This window comes from Cetorhinus maximus, chromosome 11 (genome assembly GCF_964194155.1).
Source record: "Cetorhinus maximus chromosome 11, sCetMax3.hap1.1, whole genome shotgun sequence".
In the NCBI taxonomy this organism is placed as follows: Eukaryota; Metazoa; Chordata; class Chondrichthyes; order Lamniformes; family Cetorhinidae; genus Cetorhinus; species Cetorhinus maximus.
This window is the reverse complement of record NC_135889.1, coordinates 63,770,478-63,786,769: the sequence shown is the minus strand read 5'-3', so window position 1 is coordinate 63,786,769 and position 16,292 is coordinate 63,770,478. Positions and strand designations below refer to the sequence as shown.

The 16,292-nt window shown below is 36.8% G+C and overlaps 1 protein-coding gene across 5 annotated transcripts in view; it reads right to left on the bottom strand.

Annotated features, from left to right (window-relative positions):
- ppig (peptidylprolyl isomerase G (cyclophilin G)) overlaps positions 1–16,292 on the bottom strand; it is a 51,129-nt gene that overhangs the window by 33,560 nt on the left and 1,277 nt on the right. For 2 of the 5 annotated variants that reach the window (XM_078552117.1, XM_078552116.1), the window contains exons 2-9: positions 11,319–11,369; positions 6,624–6,705; positions 5,809–5,883; positions 3,860–3,967; positions 2,807–2,851; positions 1,510–1,597; positions 881–910; positions 642–781 (exon numbers count right to left, since the gene is read on the bottom strand). In XM_078552117.1, coding sequence (XP_078408243.1) covers positions 642–781; positions 881–910; positions 1,510–1,597; positions 2,807–2,851; positions 3,860–3,967; positions 5,809–5,883; positions 6,624–6,684 — 547 coding nt within the window. In that variant the 5' untranslated portion in view covers positions 6,685–6,705; positions 11,319–11,369. Of the gene's footprint in view, positions 1–641; positions 782–880; positions 911–1,509; positions 1,598–2,806; positions 2,852–3,859; positions 3,968–5,808; positions 5,884–6,623; positions 6,706–11,318; positions 11,370–12,295; positions 12,461–16,292 lie in introns of those variants that run through there. The other 3 variants (XM_078552115.1, XM_078552113.1, XM_078552118.1) reach the window with 2 other exon arrangements.

The following is a 16,292-nucleotide window of genomic DNA, read 5'->3' as shown; positions in this document are numbered from 1 at the left end:
CTGCTGCAACATATTTTCTCTTTAAAAACACACTATGACTGTTGCTGAGAACAACAATTATACACTGTTGGGCAATTTCACACACTTTTCCATAATGGCAACAATCAATCAACCAGCTACCTAATTTATTTCACAGCTTCCAAGTTTGTGATGATCACAAAAGCTCTACTACAATCATTTCCACTACTTCAGCCAGCAAAATCAAGAGGCAAAGAAAACAAAATAAGGCAGAAAAAAAAACGAGACAGGAGAGGAAGTCTTTAAATTTAACAAAAGCAACCTATTGCTGATTCCACTGTACTCTGAAAGCATCTGGTCCAATTTGGCCTTGTAGGCTAACCAGAATTATGCTTGGTTAGTACTTGAACAGGAGACCATCTGTGAAAATCAGTTTCATCTTCAAGCATGTTGCATTGAGTCACTTTTATTTAAAAAATATGACTAAAAGTCCCCTTTTATAATAATAATCATGAACACAAAAAATCTATTACAAACATAACCATTTTATAGTATCAATAAGAACTCTGTCACACAGAAATTATAAATTAATATGCTAAGAAAACAAGAGCTTATTCTTCTTTCTACCTACCTTCTCTCACTCTCACACGCGTGAACACACCTGCACACATGCGCGCCCCTACCTTTGGATTTCGGAATTAATTCTCCACAGTTTAAGATTCGCACTTCTGCATAAGGTTTACTATTTGCATCTGTTTTCTGGTTTTCCACATCTCTTATTAATTCCTGTCCTGAAATAACTTGACCAAAGACCACGTGTACACTAAGAGAACGAAAAAAGTGATTTTTAATTACAATTTTTGTGGTGTTATAAGCAACATTTAGATAATGATATCTTTACGTTTTTGGAAAATATACTCACCTATCTAAATGAGGTGCAGGCTTAGTAGTTCTTTACGTTTTAATATTCACAAAGATGAATGGTCACAACATGAAATCAGAGAAATAAAATTAGACAACTTATACAGTAAAGCTACAGTAAAAACACAGACTTTCAAATAAATTCAGCAGTAAAATATCTTCTTTATAAACCATGAACTATGATGAAAGCAAATATCACAATCACAAGCCAGTCAATTACACAGATAGGCCTGGAACAGCTAAAAAAAAAGTTTGCTGTTTAGGCATTTTTATGTTAATCTCATTTCTATATAAATGTGGCTAAACAGTACAATTAGATAAAATATTACTATGGAAGTCTAAATTAATGTGTTTATTGTTTTAATATACGGAAAATACTTTAATAAAAATGGGACTCATTAGTTTCAGAGACAGGGGGCATGTGAAAAGAGAGATGCACAACAAGTGCGTGTGAAGGAGGAAGAGAGTGAGAGTGTTCTCATTACTCACTGATAGATTCTTGCCTGCCCACCAGTAGCAGAATGAGGCCATGGCATAACAAGCATACAAAAGTATCTGAAAAAGTGCACACCTATTCTGTAGGTGTCCAAATCAGATATTTTTTTTTACAGGATAATAAAAAAAACTTACATGAAGAACTGTGAACCATTAGTATCCTTTCCTCGGTTAGCCATGGACAACAGGAACTCCTTGTTGTGTTTGACTGCAAAACTTTCATCTATTTTTAATAAGGAAACGTGTGATCATTTTACAGAACTGGAAGTAATAACTTAAAGAACAATTTTTCACAATTCCCATGACACTGTGAGTAGAGATAACAGATAAACCATAGCTTAATCATGAGAAAATGCTGCAATTTCACAGAAGTAATCATCGTTTCACCTTATTATACAGGAACATAGGAAAATACCGGAACAAAAAAAAAGACCACTGTGGCCCATCTGCCAATTCCAGTGAAAACGTGCACCCTACAAGACTTAATGGTCAAGAGTCAAATTACATCCTACAGAGAAAAGCAAGATAGTTGTACTATGGTAATTTGCTGGGGTGGTCCCCAAAGAAAAAATATTCCTGCACCTTCACACTGGAATTCAGAGAACCATACAGCCCAGAAAGAGGCATTTCAAAAAACCTCTCCTACTCTTTTCAAGCATATGCCCCAATTCCCTTTTGAAAGTTACTGCTGAATCTGCCTCCACCACTGTTCAGGCAGTGCATTTCACATCATAATAATTGTTGCATAAAAAATTCTCATTTCCTCTCTTGGTTCTTTTACCAATTACCTTAAATCCATGCCTTTTGTTTACTAATCCACCTATCAGTAGAAACAGTTTTGCCTTATTTACCCCAGCAAGCTCTAGTTCAAATTATGAACACCTTTATTAAATCTCTCCTTAATCTTCTCTGCTCCAAGGAAAACAATCCTAGCTTCTCTAGTCTCTCCATATAATTAAGTCACTCACCCCTGAACTAGTGACTTCAGGGCGAATTTGTGTGCTCATTACAGTCCTCTACCCTAGCAGCTATGCTATCAAACATGCATTCAACAGAAGTTGCACATAAATCTATCCTTAGACTTAGAAAAACCACTAGTGAGCAGAATTTTGCAATGCTCCTCTCACAAACATGATATTATCCTTTTATATTTATCAATTGGAAATGGTACCCAAAATTTTGTAAGTATTTAAATATTTTGGGTGACATACAAAATTTATTCAAGTTATCAGTAGCATGAGTACACAAGTTGGGATATACAGCTAACTAGTACCATGCAATGCCCAAAAGGTACTTAAGGGATATGGAGATAATGCAGGAAGGTGGAACTGAGGAAAATCAGCCATGATCTCATTCAATGGCACAGCAGGCTCAAAAGGTCAAATGGCCTACTCCTGCTCCTATTTCTTATATTCTAACAGAAATAAGTTACCTTCAAAAAACCCTCCATAGATAGATTCACCTCCTCGGCCATTTCCTAAAAGCACAGAAGAGTGTTCATGAAATTCAGCGATGCCCTATTAGCATATACATTATTTTAGTTATAAGAATGGCACTGCAATATTATGCAAAATGCATTCTTATTGAGGAACATGAAAGAATGACAAGAAATGTACAGCTTGCTTATGACTTTTTCTATCATTTCAACAGAAGGAAGGACTGATGCATGCCACTGCAGGGTTATTATAATTTAACCAAAGCAAAATTTCCCACAAAAGGCATATTTCAGAAGTAATCAAAGCACACTATAAAACTCCTCGTCAAGAAATATTTTCTCTTCGCATGTGGTGATGGAAAAAGGCAGGAATGCATACTAGCACAGAAAGCATGTTATGGACTAAGATTGTTCCAGTTCTGTCTGTGGTTAAAATAAATACAGGGTTTTGACAGCTGTCATACATAGAAGTATCAGATATGAAGGTGAATGGGCACTTGTTTTATTCCTAAATAGGAGGTAAGAGCATAAACAGGTTATTTATTTCCATTATTACCACTTTCATCTCCTCCCCTATGCATTCAATGAAGATTTGACTGCTCTACAATAAAGCAATATTCCGTACTAAACATTTGAAAAAAAAACACAAATCCTGTTTAGTCAAACAGTTAAGCTCATTTAAGTAGAAAGTTGCAAACTAAGATCTCATGGCTCATTAATATCAATTTACTCCCTCAGTTCCATCAGTTTTTAAGATTAGCAACGAGGAAGGAAAATAAAACAATTTATGGTGACTTAAACCAAAGGTTAATAGAACATACAGAACAGAAACAGGCCATTCTGGCCCAAATAGTCTATTCAGGAGATTATGCTCCATACAAGCCTCCACCCATCCTAATATCATCAAACAACCATATACAGCTGTACAGAATTAGTTAGGCTGGAAAATCATGTAAGCTGAGTGGCACACATAAGGGAAGGGAAGGCTTTGGAAGGGAAGACAAGAATAGCAAATGTTGGGATGCACACTACAAACTACTAGTTTCATACCTTCACTGAAGTCACCTCCTTGAATCATAAAATCCTTTACAACTCTGTGAAATAGGCAACCTTTATAATGCAAAGGTTTTTGAGTACTCTTTCCTACCCCCTTTTCACCTGTAACGAAATCAACAGGGTACCATCACTGGTAGCACGTGTACAAATTAGCAATAATAGCTACAATACACCAAACAGTAGTGCAATCTCTTAGGACTGTACTTCTGTACAAATTAAAATAGACATCCATCAATATTGATCTGTGGACTGTTTCTAAGAACGATACATAAAAGCATATAGGGACAGAAAATAAATTAACACTGACCCATCTCCCATGGTCTGACAAATAGGGAGTTAAGAAAAAACATAGAACATGTATTTATATAAAGGCTTTCAGAACCTTAGGATTTGATTTACATCCAATTAAGTATTTTGGAAATGTAGTCACTCAACTGCTGTAATGCAGGAAACAGCAATTTCCATGCAGCAAGGTCCCATAAATAGAAATGTGATAATGACCAGATAATCCGTTTTACCACCCCATCTTCATCCTCCCTTTCCTCTCCAAAGTACTTGAATATTTAATCACCTTCCAAATTCATGATCATCTTTCTTCCAGGTTTGAACTCCTCCAATCAGGTTTCTACCCCAGCCTCACCAGTGAAATATCTCATCATAAGTAACATCTGATATGACTGTGAGCATGGCAAACTATTGCTCCTAATTCTTGTCAACCAGTCTGTAGACTTTGACACAATTCACCACACCATCCTCCTCCAAAGCCTCTCCTCCTTTATCCAGCTGTATGGTGCATTCCATTCTGATCTATCCAGTTGTAGCAAAGAAATCACTTGTGTTCTCTTCCTGCTCCTGCACCACAACCTCTGGAGTCCACCAAGGATCTACTCTTGGTCCATTCTTATTTCTCATCCATATGCTGCCCCTCAGTGACACCCTCTGAAAAACTATCAGGTTCCATAAGTATGCCGATGGCACCCAGCTTTAACTCACCACCGCCCCTCTCGACCATATCAGAGTCTCTGATGTGCAATGTTACTTGTCTGGTTGTGTTGGTTGAGCAGAAACTTTCTCTAGATATTGGAAAGATTGAAGCCAAATGTCTTCAATTTCCACCAGGTCCATCCCTTTCCCTGACCACAGTCTGAGGATGAACCAGACCACTTAAACCATGACACCCTGTTTGACCACAAGCTGGGAAAAACTAGGAAGAACTTCTTGTTCTTCTTAAAAATAGCACAATGGGTTCTTTTATTTCCACTTGAAAGGTTGAATGTCCCATCCAAAAGACAGCACCCCTTCCCCCAGTGCAGAACTAATTCAGTACCTAACTGGAGGGTTAGCCTATCTTTTGTGCTCACTACCTTCTGACTCAGAGGCAAGAGTGCTACCAGCTGTAGCCTTCAGAAGAAGTGCAGTTTCTCTGCAATACAGGCTAAAGAGCTGGAAGACACAAAACAAGGGTTGATACCATACCACCAATAGTATGGGTGTGTAATTACAATGTGACAAGTTTACAAAGGCAGTTTCCATTATAAATGTGGGCATAGTAATTTATAATGGGAAAAAATTGACAGAAGAATGACAAAAATGTGACAACTGGATGCAAGCTTTTTTAGACAGGGTATGAATAAAGACATATATTCTGTATAAGTAGACTCTATTTCTAGTTCCTTAATGCTCTAAAATAAATACCATGCTTTATTTATCAACCTTCAATGGAATTAGAATGATAGCCACTCCAATAAAATGTAACAATTTTAAACTGTGGCTTTTCAAAAGCAAGAACATGCCATTCAATGTTATTTGGAGGCATTTCAACATAATCAAAGCCAATCACATAAAACTGTAAAAAATAAAACACATAGGAACAATATCTAACAAAACCAAAGCTCTTTCTTGGTTCTGCATCAAAGCACTATCAGTACTATTCTACAACTAACCTGTACAGAGGCAGCGAAAGTTCTCACAAGTCTTTGGACAGACATCTGAAAACAATTCAAAGACAACTCTGCCCACTGTGGAAAAAACACATGAATCAATTATATCTTAAAGCCCTGAAAAGGATAAAATAAAAATTCTATTGTTACTTTAACGTCATACTACATTTGTTTAGTTACTAATTTTATCAGCAATACGTAAAACTATATCAAAATACATCAAGTCATAAAGTGACAATTTATTTCAAGAAAGACCATTTGTCAGAAGTGGAAAATTGACACTGAGGCATAAGAAGGGTTTTCTGGATCTGAAGTTAATGCAACTTGCTAAGAATGAGTAAAAGGAGCTTTTCTCTGCATTTGACCTGTGCTATATCTAACCCAAGATTGCTTGATGCAGTCATAAAATATTCCATTCCTCCACGCCAAGATGCAAGCACACACTGAACATTCTTACAAAATTGTTATATTTTAGGGGTAAGATATTGGAATTTATTTTAGCCCCATATTTCCAGGAGGATGGTTTCTCCTTCCTTGCACATTATAATTTTTTGATCAATGTTTATAATGTTCTAAAAGTCAAAATGTCAATATATTTCCAGTAAATGTATGCATTCCTTTAAATCACACAACTTGAACTTGCAACAAAGTTCCAACCTAACAGTAGATTCTTAAAGAACAACGTCAGTGACGTGCTTGTGATTACAATACAACAAAATAAACTCAAAAAGTTTAACCTGGACCCATGGTCATTTCAGTACATCGAAAGTCTGTGTGTTCATGCAAGTAACATAATTACTGTAATACATTTCCCTTACCAAGCAGATTATTGACAGTTATGTCAAAAAAGCATCGAGGACGCTGTGTTTTCACCCCCATGCTTTGCACAAGCTGTAGTTACTGCAGAAGAAACAGATGCCATAATCATTAAAATGTTCAGTATAAAGGATTTGTTCACGTAACAAGCTTATCAACAAGGTCATTTTTTTGAACCTTCACCCCCTACATCTCATTTAATGAGATCTAATTATTTTATAAATTAGGGAGTTACATTTTTTGTTTGCAAACAAGCAGAAAATATTCTTCTTGAGCTCTCTGCAGGTCCAACCCAGAGTGCCACGACCTCCACCATGGGTAGGGCAAGGAGGCAGGTCCCAAATCCACCCAGCCGGAACTAGGATTGAGCAGTGCTGCTGGCACCAATCTGATCCACACTGGCCGTCCAGCCAACCAGCGCCCCCAAGGAGTCCACATGGATATATACATATACTTTTACGTGCATTTTGTAGACTGGAGCTATAGACAGTGATGGTACAGGGTCCAATTTCTTTCCATCACATCTGACCAAGAATCTCTCCCGCCCTTACTGCCCACCACTGGCGTATGTTGGAAGGATTTACAAGCTGATAGTCAAACACGTTATGAATGCACCTTCCTTAGCCATCAAGTCCTGGTGTGGGACTTGAACCCCGGCTTAGAGGCAGGGACGCTAGATGCAAGCACACACTGGACATTCTTACAAAATTGTTATATTTTAGGGGTAAGATATTGGAATTCACCTTTATTTTAGCCCCATATTTCCACGAGGATGGTTTCTCCTTCCTTACACATTATGCAAGGCCTCATCCAAAACAGACTTCTGTAGCCAAGGACAGCAGATTTTTTGGCTAGTATACTTATAGAGTCATAGAGGTCTATAGCACAGAAAAAGGCCCTTCGGCCCATCGAGTCTGCGCCAGCCAAACAAGTACCTAACTATTCTAATCCCATTTTCCAGCACTAGGCCCATGATCTTGTATGCCATGATATCGCAAGTGCGTGTCCAAATACTTCTTAAATGTTAAGAGGGTTTCTGCCTCTACCTCCCTTTCAGGTAGAGAGTTCCAGATTCTCACCACCCTCTGGGTGAAAAAATTCTTCCTCACATCCCCTCTAAACCTCCTGCCCCTTAGTTTAAATCTATGCTCCCTGGTTATTGATCCCTCCACCAAGGGGATAAGTTCCTTCCTGTCTGCCCTATCTATGCCCCTCATAATTTTATACACTTTCTTCTTTGAAACCTAAAATGTTGACTGCCCTTTCTGCCCAGAGATGCTAACTGGCTTTCTGTTTCCAACTTTTGATTCAAATTTGTAGCATTTTTCATTCAATAAATTTAATTTAATCTTACATTTTAGAACTGACAAAGTCCATAGTATAATACCAATGAAAAAGCTGAAAACAGAACTAGTTTTTCAAAAGTTCTTTTGGACAAGAATGTTTAAAAGATAGATATGATCTGAATAAAAATTCAACTAAAATTCTCTGCATAGTACTGCTCAGTTGAGAGAGAGAGAGAAAAGAGAAAAAAAGAGAAAGAGAAAAAAGAGAAAGAGAAAAGAGAGAGATGAACAGTGCCCCAGAGAACCTAAATAAGGCTGGGAGTCTTCCAGGTAATTAATTTTTGTAGCCCCAATATAGCTTCAATGGGGTGCCTATTCTTCAGCACAAAACATCCTTACATCTAGCAACAATTGGTAATCTTCATCAGAAATATGATGGTGGCATATGAAATGGATCAAAACGCCATATTGTTAAATATAACGTTTGGTCATGTCCAAAAATCATGGTATTCCTCATTGATATGCTCTAAGTTTGGGGCTCATGCATTTTATTTGGACAGGTGCTTGACTATGTATTTATGATGCAGTTATGTTTTTTGCTTATTTACTCTCAGGTTATTAGTATTTGAGTCATATGGCTTGTCTCCGTTCCTTGGACATCAGATATAGACAAAGTGATCAAAATCTGTAACTGTATTAAGTTAAACTGATTTAAAATTTGAGTGAAGTTAGCTGTTAACTCCTTAAGTAACATGACAGAATTAAAGATGACAAGACCTATGCTAAAATCTTAAGTTAAAATATTTATTTTAAATATTAAATATTTATTTTAACTCTGAACTGAAAACATGGCACTGTGCATGAACTAGACACTATGAAGACTATGTTTTTGTTTAGATTAAATTAATATGCAGTGGACTCAAAATCTTACCGACACACCAGGAGTTGCTCGATCATCTTCACCTTGCAGCAATGCTACGCTTTAGTCAGAAAATAAGCAAATGCACTTCAAGCATTGATACTAACCTCCGATTTGGTTTGCAACAGGTACAGTGCAAAGTGCACTTAGTATTTTTCTTCCAAGCAAACTACGCCCTTCATCTTTATAACAATAAGAACTGCTACAGCATAACTTACATTTCTATAGACAGTGCTTCTCCCCAACATGTGCCCCATACAACACACTAACTTCTCAGAACACTGGACATGTGGAGAAATACAATCACTAAACTATTCTAGCAAGTGAGTTTAGATGAATGTATACTGATAACTGCACCAAATCTACAAAAATTTACTTTAAAATCATCAGGCCAGTGTTGCCCGCATTAGTCACTAACCCTATGTGGTTAATTGGGAATCCAGATGTGGAAACTTTCAACTCTGCATAGTAAATAAAGGGTAACAAGATACCATTGTTGGACAAATGATTTCATTAATCAATATTTATATGGTGCATGTATGTATTTTCTGCATTTATTAGTAAAATGGTAAAATAAAAAGCAGAGTGCACATGCATTTGTGATTTTTGTGGATTCTTATTAAATGAGGGTAGATATTTGTTCAGTAAATATACACATGAAGTACATTTACTTGTATTGTGAGACTAAATGCAAGGTGTTGCCTCGAAAGAAAGCTTTGATTTATACAGCATCTTTCATCACCTCAGGACATCTCAAAGTGCTTCACAGCTAATTAACTATTTTTGAAAGCAGTCATTGTTATAATGTAGGAAACTCAGTAGCCAATTTGCACACAGAAAGTTCCCACAAACAGTATTGTGATAATGACCCAGATAATCTGTTTTTGTGACATTGATTAATGGGTAAATAATGGCAAGGACTCTAGGATAACTCCCGTTCTTCTTTGAAAGAGTACCATGAGATCTTTTACGTCCACTTTAAAGAGCAGACAATGCCTCATTTGAAAGATACTATCTCCAACAGTACAGGACTGAAGTGTCAGTCTAAATTTTCGTGCTCAAGTCTCTGGAGTGGGACTTGAATCCACAACCGTCTGACTCAAGAGGTGAAAGTGTTAAGCCACAACGCTTAGTTATGCATCCTACTAAAATTAATGCACAGAGGTAAAACCGTCACTGCACCTGTGGCTAATTCGTAATTTTTATGGACAAAACCATTTAGCCCATTCACCATCATGAAATTCATTTTGACAGCATGTATTATTTTTACTAATGCATATATTTAGTGTTACAGTAATACTTTCTTCAATAAGAATTTGTGAATAGGCACATGAAATTCAATAAAAATTGTAAAAAAATATACTCATCGGGCAAACCTTTTAGTAATGTCATTAATCCAATGATTATGGAGAAAAAATGATTTAATCAAATACCAGCTTGAATTGCAAGAGCAAATAAGATGATTAATGAAGCATTAATAACTTTTATTTTTGGCATAATGCTTCAGAGACAAATTGATCAAGAATAGGTGGGAAAATATTTAAATATATTTCACACAAAAACTATAATTCCCTGTGAATCTGGAGCCAGAAAAGACTTGAAACATTAATTCTATTTCTCTCTTCGCAGATGCTGCCAGATCTGCTGTGTATTTCCAGGATTTTCTGTTTTTGTTTCAGCTGGTAGAAGAAATTAGTCTTAACACCTATGAACATCTGATCCACATGCTGAAAGTGATGATACTGATGAGTTAAGAAGTGTGGACTACAGTGCCTGAGATTTCCAGGGTTAACAGTCAGTGTGTAGTTCTCCAGTTTGATGTATATTCCTTGGACAAAACTTTTTTTGTTAGTGCAAAGCAATAACTGCAAAACAAGCTAACAAAAGCACTATATTTATTCCAAAAGTTTCCACAAAAAAATTGAAGGATTTAAATTTTCAAATTACAGACGTCGGCATAATTAAAATTCTCAACATATTCACAACTGCAGCATACTAATCAGCTTGAAATTATTTTAGATCTGTACTTAATTTCACATGGTTCTCTGCTATGGTATGCCTAAATCAATTCAGGTAGTTAACAAGTGCTTAAAATGCCAAACGTATGTAGCTGCTTTGAAACTATTCTATAAATCAGTGAAAATCAATTATTGCAGTTGATGGTAACTATCAAATTGCAATACAGTATATCAATTGTACTAATGACTTGGCAAACAACTTACTTTCACATTTACAAAAACACGAAAGTAATGGACTAGAAAAGACCAAGTGTTCCTTCCAGGTCCTGTATCGTTGTGATGCCTTATGCATCACAATACAGACATTCTATACTCACCGAAAATCACATAATCTCTTGGAAGAGGGAAAAATGCCAGATAAGAGCCAGGCCAGTTAGGGGAAAAACAATCTAGAAAAATTCCTAATGACCTCTTAAGGCTATCAAAAGTAGTTCAGAACAAAATATGGATCTTGATTAATTACAAAATACCAACCTCTTGTACAAAGTGATCTCCAATCTATCCAGAAACAGGTCCAGCTCTCTCCTGAAGGAATACATCAAATCAGCATTCACTGCATGAGCCACCAATCTGTTCAACAGAACCACTACTCTCTGGAGAAAGAACTGCCTAACTAATGTACAATCTAGTTCTGCCTGTCCATATGCGTGGTTCTCCCTAACTTGTACAGTTGAAATAACTGGCCCCTCAAAACACATTCTAGTTTGTTCCTTATTCTATTAACCTCAAATTTTAGAGACTATAGCTAGGATTTTCCGGCCCAATCCGCGGCTGGGATTTTCTGGTCCCGCTGAAAGTCAGTGGACTTTTGGCTGGCCCGCTGCAACCCCTGTGGCAGGACCCACCATGAGAGGGGAGGGGGGGCTGGAAAATCTCAGCCCATACTTTTCTAAAATATACATACCCAGTTTTTTGCATTTATCGAAGATGTTTTAAACTAGGAATTTAATTGTGTGCCCTTTCTTTGCATCCTTTCAACAGCTTCAATATCCTTCACCATGAGAAAAAAAAAATCAAACTGGATGCAGTATCCTAACTAATTTTTTGGACACCGAGGAAATCAGAGATATGGGGGTTGGGCTGGAAAGTGCAGTTGAGATAGATGAGCCATGATCTTATTGAATGGCAGGGTCGGTTTTGGGGCCACACGGTCTCTTCCTATTCGCATTTCTTATGTTCTTAGTTGGGGCTTAACCAAAAAGAGGACAAGGTGATATGCTTGTTTTGTGGTGAATTGTCCTGTGAATACAACCTAGAATGCTTTGTTTTAGTTATAGCTTAACAGAACTGGTTATGAATCTTTAGAAAGTGGTGAATTCTAACAGCCAGGTCTTTTTCTTTTACCACTTGCTTCAATTCTGCTCCCTGTAGGGTAAATATATATATGTAGCATTAGACCTGTGACATATAAATAAGTGTTTTTAATGGTTACTGGGCACTAAAATACCAACCTCTTGTACAAAGTGATCTCCAATCTATCCAGAAACAGGTCCAGTTCTCTCTTGAAGGAATACATCAAATCAGCATTCACTGCATGAGCCACCAATCTGTTCAACAGAACCACTACTCTCTGGAGAACTAGATTTGTACATTAGTTAGGCAGTTTTCCTTACCCAGTGTATGCAGATAAATAATGTTATTTAATGAAATCAGTGCGTAATTTGGGGAAAGACACTCTTTATTGTCCATGGGTTAAGGTATGACTTTTGTAGTGAAGGCAAAGAGATATATAAATATTTTGTAAATATTTTGCATTTTCCTTCTTTACCAAATATCTCTGCAACAGTACTTAATTCATTGAAGCAAATTCTTTTTTTATAAAACTTCTTTTTGATCAAGACTCTGACCAATCAAGCTTTGACAACAGGTGTTTCCAGAAGTTGTTACCCATTTATGTTTGCGATTTCAGTGTAAAAATATAAAACGCAGGGATTTGCTGTAGCCGCTGAGGATGCATTACAGAAGATGAAGATTCGAGCTTAAAATTGAGCATTATTTAAAGCTTTTTATAATGGTAACATGGTGTAAACAATCTTTTGATCACACTAACCTAAAAAAACACAATTATTCCAAAGTAGCTGAAGAGTTTATAGGTTAGCTGGATTTTGATGTCTTATACAAAAAAAATCCACTTACTTTCATTGCCCTAAAAATAATTTCTGGGAGGTTTTTTTTTGACGGAATACTTATTCTCAATCAGAATGGGTGAAGCTTACAAACTGCAAATGTCAGTCTTGTTGTTGATCATAAAAATCTCTAGCAGTTATAAACCCCTGCTACAAGCTGCAATTTCTATCATGACTAGTTTCTTCAGTTGAAGGTGAAGTTTAAGGACCAGCATATACTCTCAGTTCAGAATTCTTACACAGGTGCAGCATTCCATCAAAAAAAAGTTACATACACTAACATAGAAAATGCTTTTGTGTAGATAGGGAAAATCATTTTTTTGTATTAATCTACTGTTGTTATCTTATCAACCTACTAGGGTCTGCAGCTTAGAGCAGAATCCAAGATAGTTGGAAGGATTTTTTAAGAAGTGGAGCAACTTGACGGGTTAGCTTTTTTAAAAAAAGTACTCTGACAGCTTTTGCTAACTGCCCATCCTTGAAATTCAAGTTTAATGTTTCTATTTCTGTTTGTTCCTATCTGTTCAAGTTGTGATTTGTTGCTGTTTTATGAATATTGAAATTTTGAGCCAATCAGAAACTAATATGGTAGACATTACTTTTAGACAAGCATAACATGATACATACACACACACATACACGCAATGATGTCCAAAATGTCATCTAATATGTCAAACATAGAGAAATTACAATATTAGTATGTTTTCCAAATAAGTGTATAAAATATTGTGAAATCAGAGGAAAAGGGCATTTTATATCAATATTGTGACTGCACATGAAAGCATTCAGGCTGGCTCTGACTAGAACCTTCCAAAGTTACGTGGGAAGAAATGTGCCAGAGGACTTGAGAGTGACAAATATGACACATTTTTAAAAAGGAGATAACGTTAACTAAGAAATGGTAGGCTAATTATCAGTTGCTGGTAAACTACTGAAGTCCATAATATTAGTTGGAATGAATAAAAGTTTGGGAGAAAGAGTAATTAATTAGGGCTAGTGGCACTAGATTCTAAAGGATAAATAGAGTTGACCAACCTGGAATTCTTTGAAAAAAGAACTGATTATGCAGTGGCCATAGTACCACAGAAGAGACTCATGGCAAAGACAATGGCCACTGGAATTAGGATAATGTGGCCATATGGACACAGAAGCGGTTGGAGGACAGAAAGCGAAGTGTAAGGAGGAAAGAAAGCAAACGATAAGAGCAGAATGAAGTGTGCTTGACTGGAAATATAGAGTGAGTGGCATTCCAAAGGTGTATGTTGGGTCTGCTTTTATATTTACTATATTTATCTGCAAATTATCTGAAAACAAACAATCTGTAAATTATCTGTATTTGGTAATAGAAGGAGCAATACTTAAACTTGCTGCTGACACCAAATTTGGGCATTTGGCAAATTATGATAAGGATTGCGAATGATTGTCAGAGGGCATAGACAGGACTAGCAGGATGGTTGAATGCAGTTCAATGTCGAAAGCATTTTAAAAAAAAAATTGAAAAATGAAATACACCTTAAAAGCCAAGATCTTAAATCGACTGACTGAGCAGAGGGACCTTAATGTGCAGGTGTGCATAAGACATAGATACAACCATAAAAAGGAAAACAGAAAACCAGTTTTTTTAAAAATCAAGGTTTTAGTTACAAAAGCAATGAGATAAAATTAACTTGCACAGGTTGTTAGAACACAACTAGAACATTTTGTATGGTTTGGGCACCCATTCTAGGGAGGATATAAAAGTAATGGAATGGTGCAGTACAGGAAATTGACTATAGGTTAGAGGATGAGGGATTATGGTTAAGGTGAGTTGGGTTTGGGTTCTTTTCCGATAGAGTTAAAAAGGGGAATTAGAGACCTTCTCAAAAAAAGGAATATAGTATTAAGGGTTAAGGAGAATGTTAAAAGAATGAAATTGAACAAGATGGTTCATCTAAAATAACAGTCATTGCAGACTATTTCCGTGTTATAACATTCTGACTATTTTTGGAGTAACATCTTGGAAGTTTAGTCACTTCTGAAACTACTTCCAAGACCAGAATACAGTAATAAATTCAAACCTTTACAGAAGGCTTCTTTACACTACACTATCTCAACAATTTTATATAATTTGTAACCACAACATATATATTTATTGATTAAATTAATCAACTTCAATAGAAAACCACACATTGTTATAACTTGTACACTAGTAACACCAAACTCTACCTCACCATCTCTCTTGACTCCTTCACTGTCTGATTTGTCACACTGCTGTCTGATAAGCAGAAGTTTGCTCCATTCCCTAGCCACCAAACTCCATCCTTCTCCCTGGCCACTGTCTGAGGCTGAACCAGACTGCTTGCAACTGTGGCACTTATCCACTCCACCACCAAGACTGCTTACTTCCACAAACAGAACATCGTACCTCCTCCAGAGGGCCAGCATAGACGCGATAGCTGGATGGTCTCCTCCTGTGCTATAACCATTCTATGACTCCACTCCTGCTTAGTCTGGTGCTCAAAAGATGTTCATGCTTTGTTATCTCTAGACTTGACTATTCCAATGCTCTCCTGGTTGGCCTCCAATCTTCCACCCTCTGTAAATTTGAGGCAATTCAAAACTCTGCTGCCTTATGCTAACTCGTATCAAGTCTTGTTCACCTATCACTCTTGTGTTCAGTGACCTACATTAACTCCTGGTCCAGCACCGACTCAATTTTAAAATTCTCTTCCTTGTTGTCAAATTCCTTCATGGTTTTACCCTTCTCTATGTCTGTAACCTCCTCCAGCCTTACAATTCTCCAAGATCTCTGTGCTCCTTTAATTTTGGCCTCTTGCATATCCCCAGTTTTCATCATTCCACTACTGGCAACCCGTACTTTCAGCTGCCTTGGCCCCTAGCTCTGGAATTCCCTCCCTAAACTTCTCCTCCTCCATACTTATCTCTTTGACTAGGCATGTGGTCACCTGTCTTAATATCACCCATGTGGCTCATGTCAAATTTTGTTTGATGACACTCCTGTGAAGCACCTTAGGATGGTTATCTACGTTAATATTGTATAACTGCAAGCCGCTCTTGGAACACAACAGAACCTCACCCCGTCATAACAAAAAGAATTTGACCAGTTAGGCTCACTCTTCTGTCCGATTTGCATTGAAGAAAATACTTCAACTACTCTATTAAGAGTAGCACTTTTAAAGAAAAGTTTTTAAGAGTTAAAAATTATATTTGAAGTTTCAATATCGTTGAGGGCCCAACGAGGACTTTACCAACAAAACAAAATGCACCAATGATATTCACCGAGGGAAACTATTTCAATCTTCAATCTCATGCTTAAATTTCA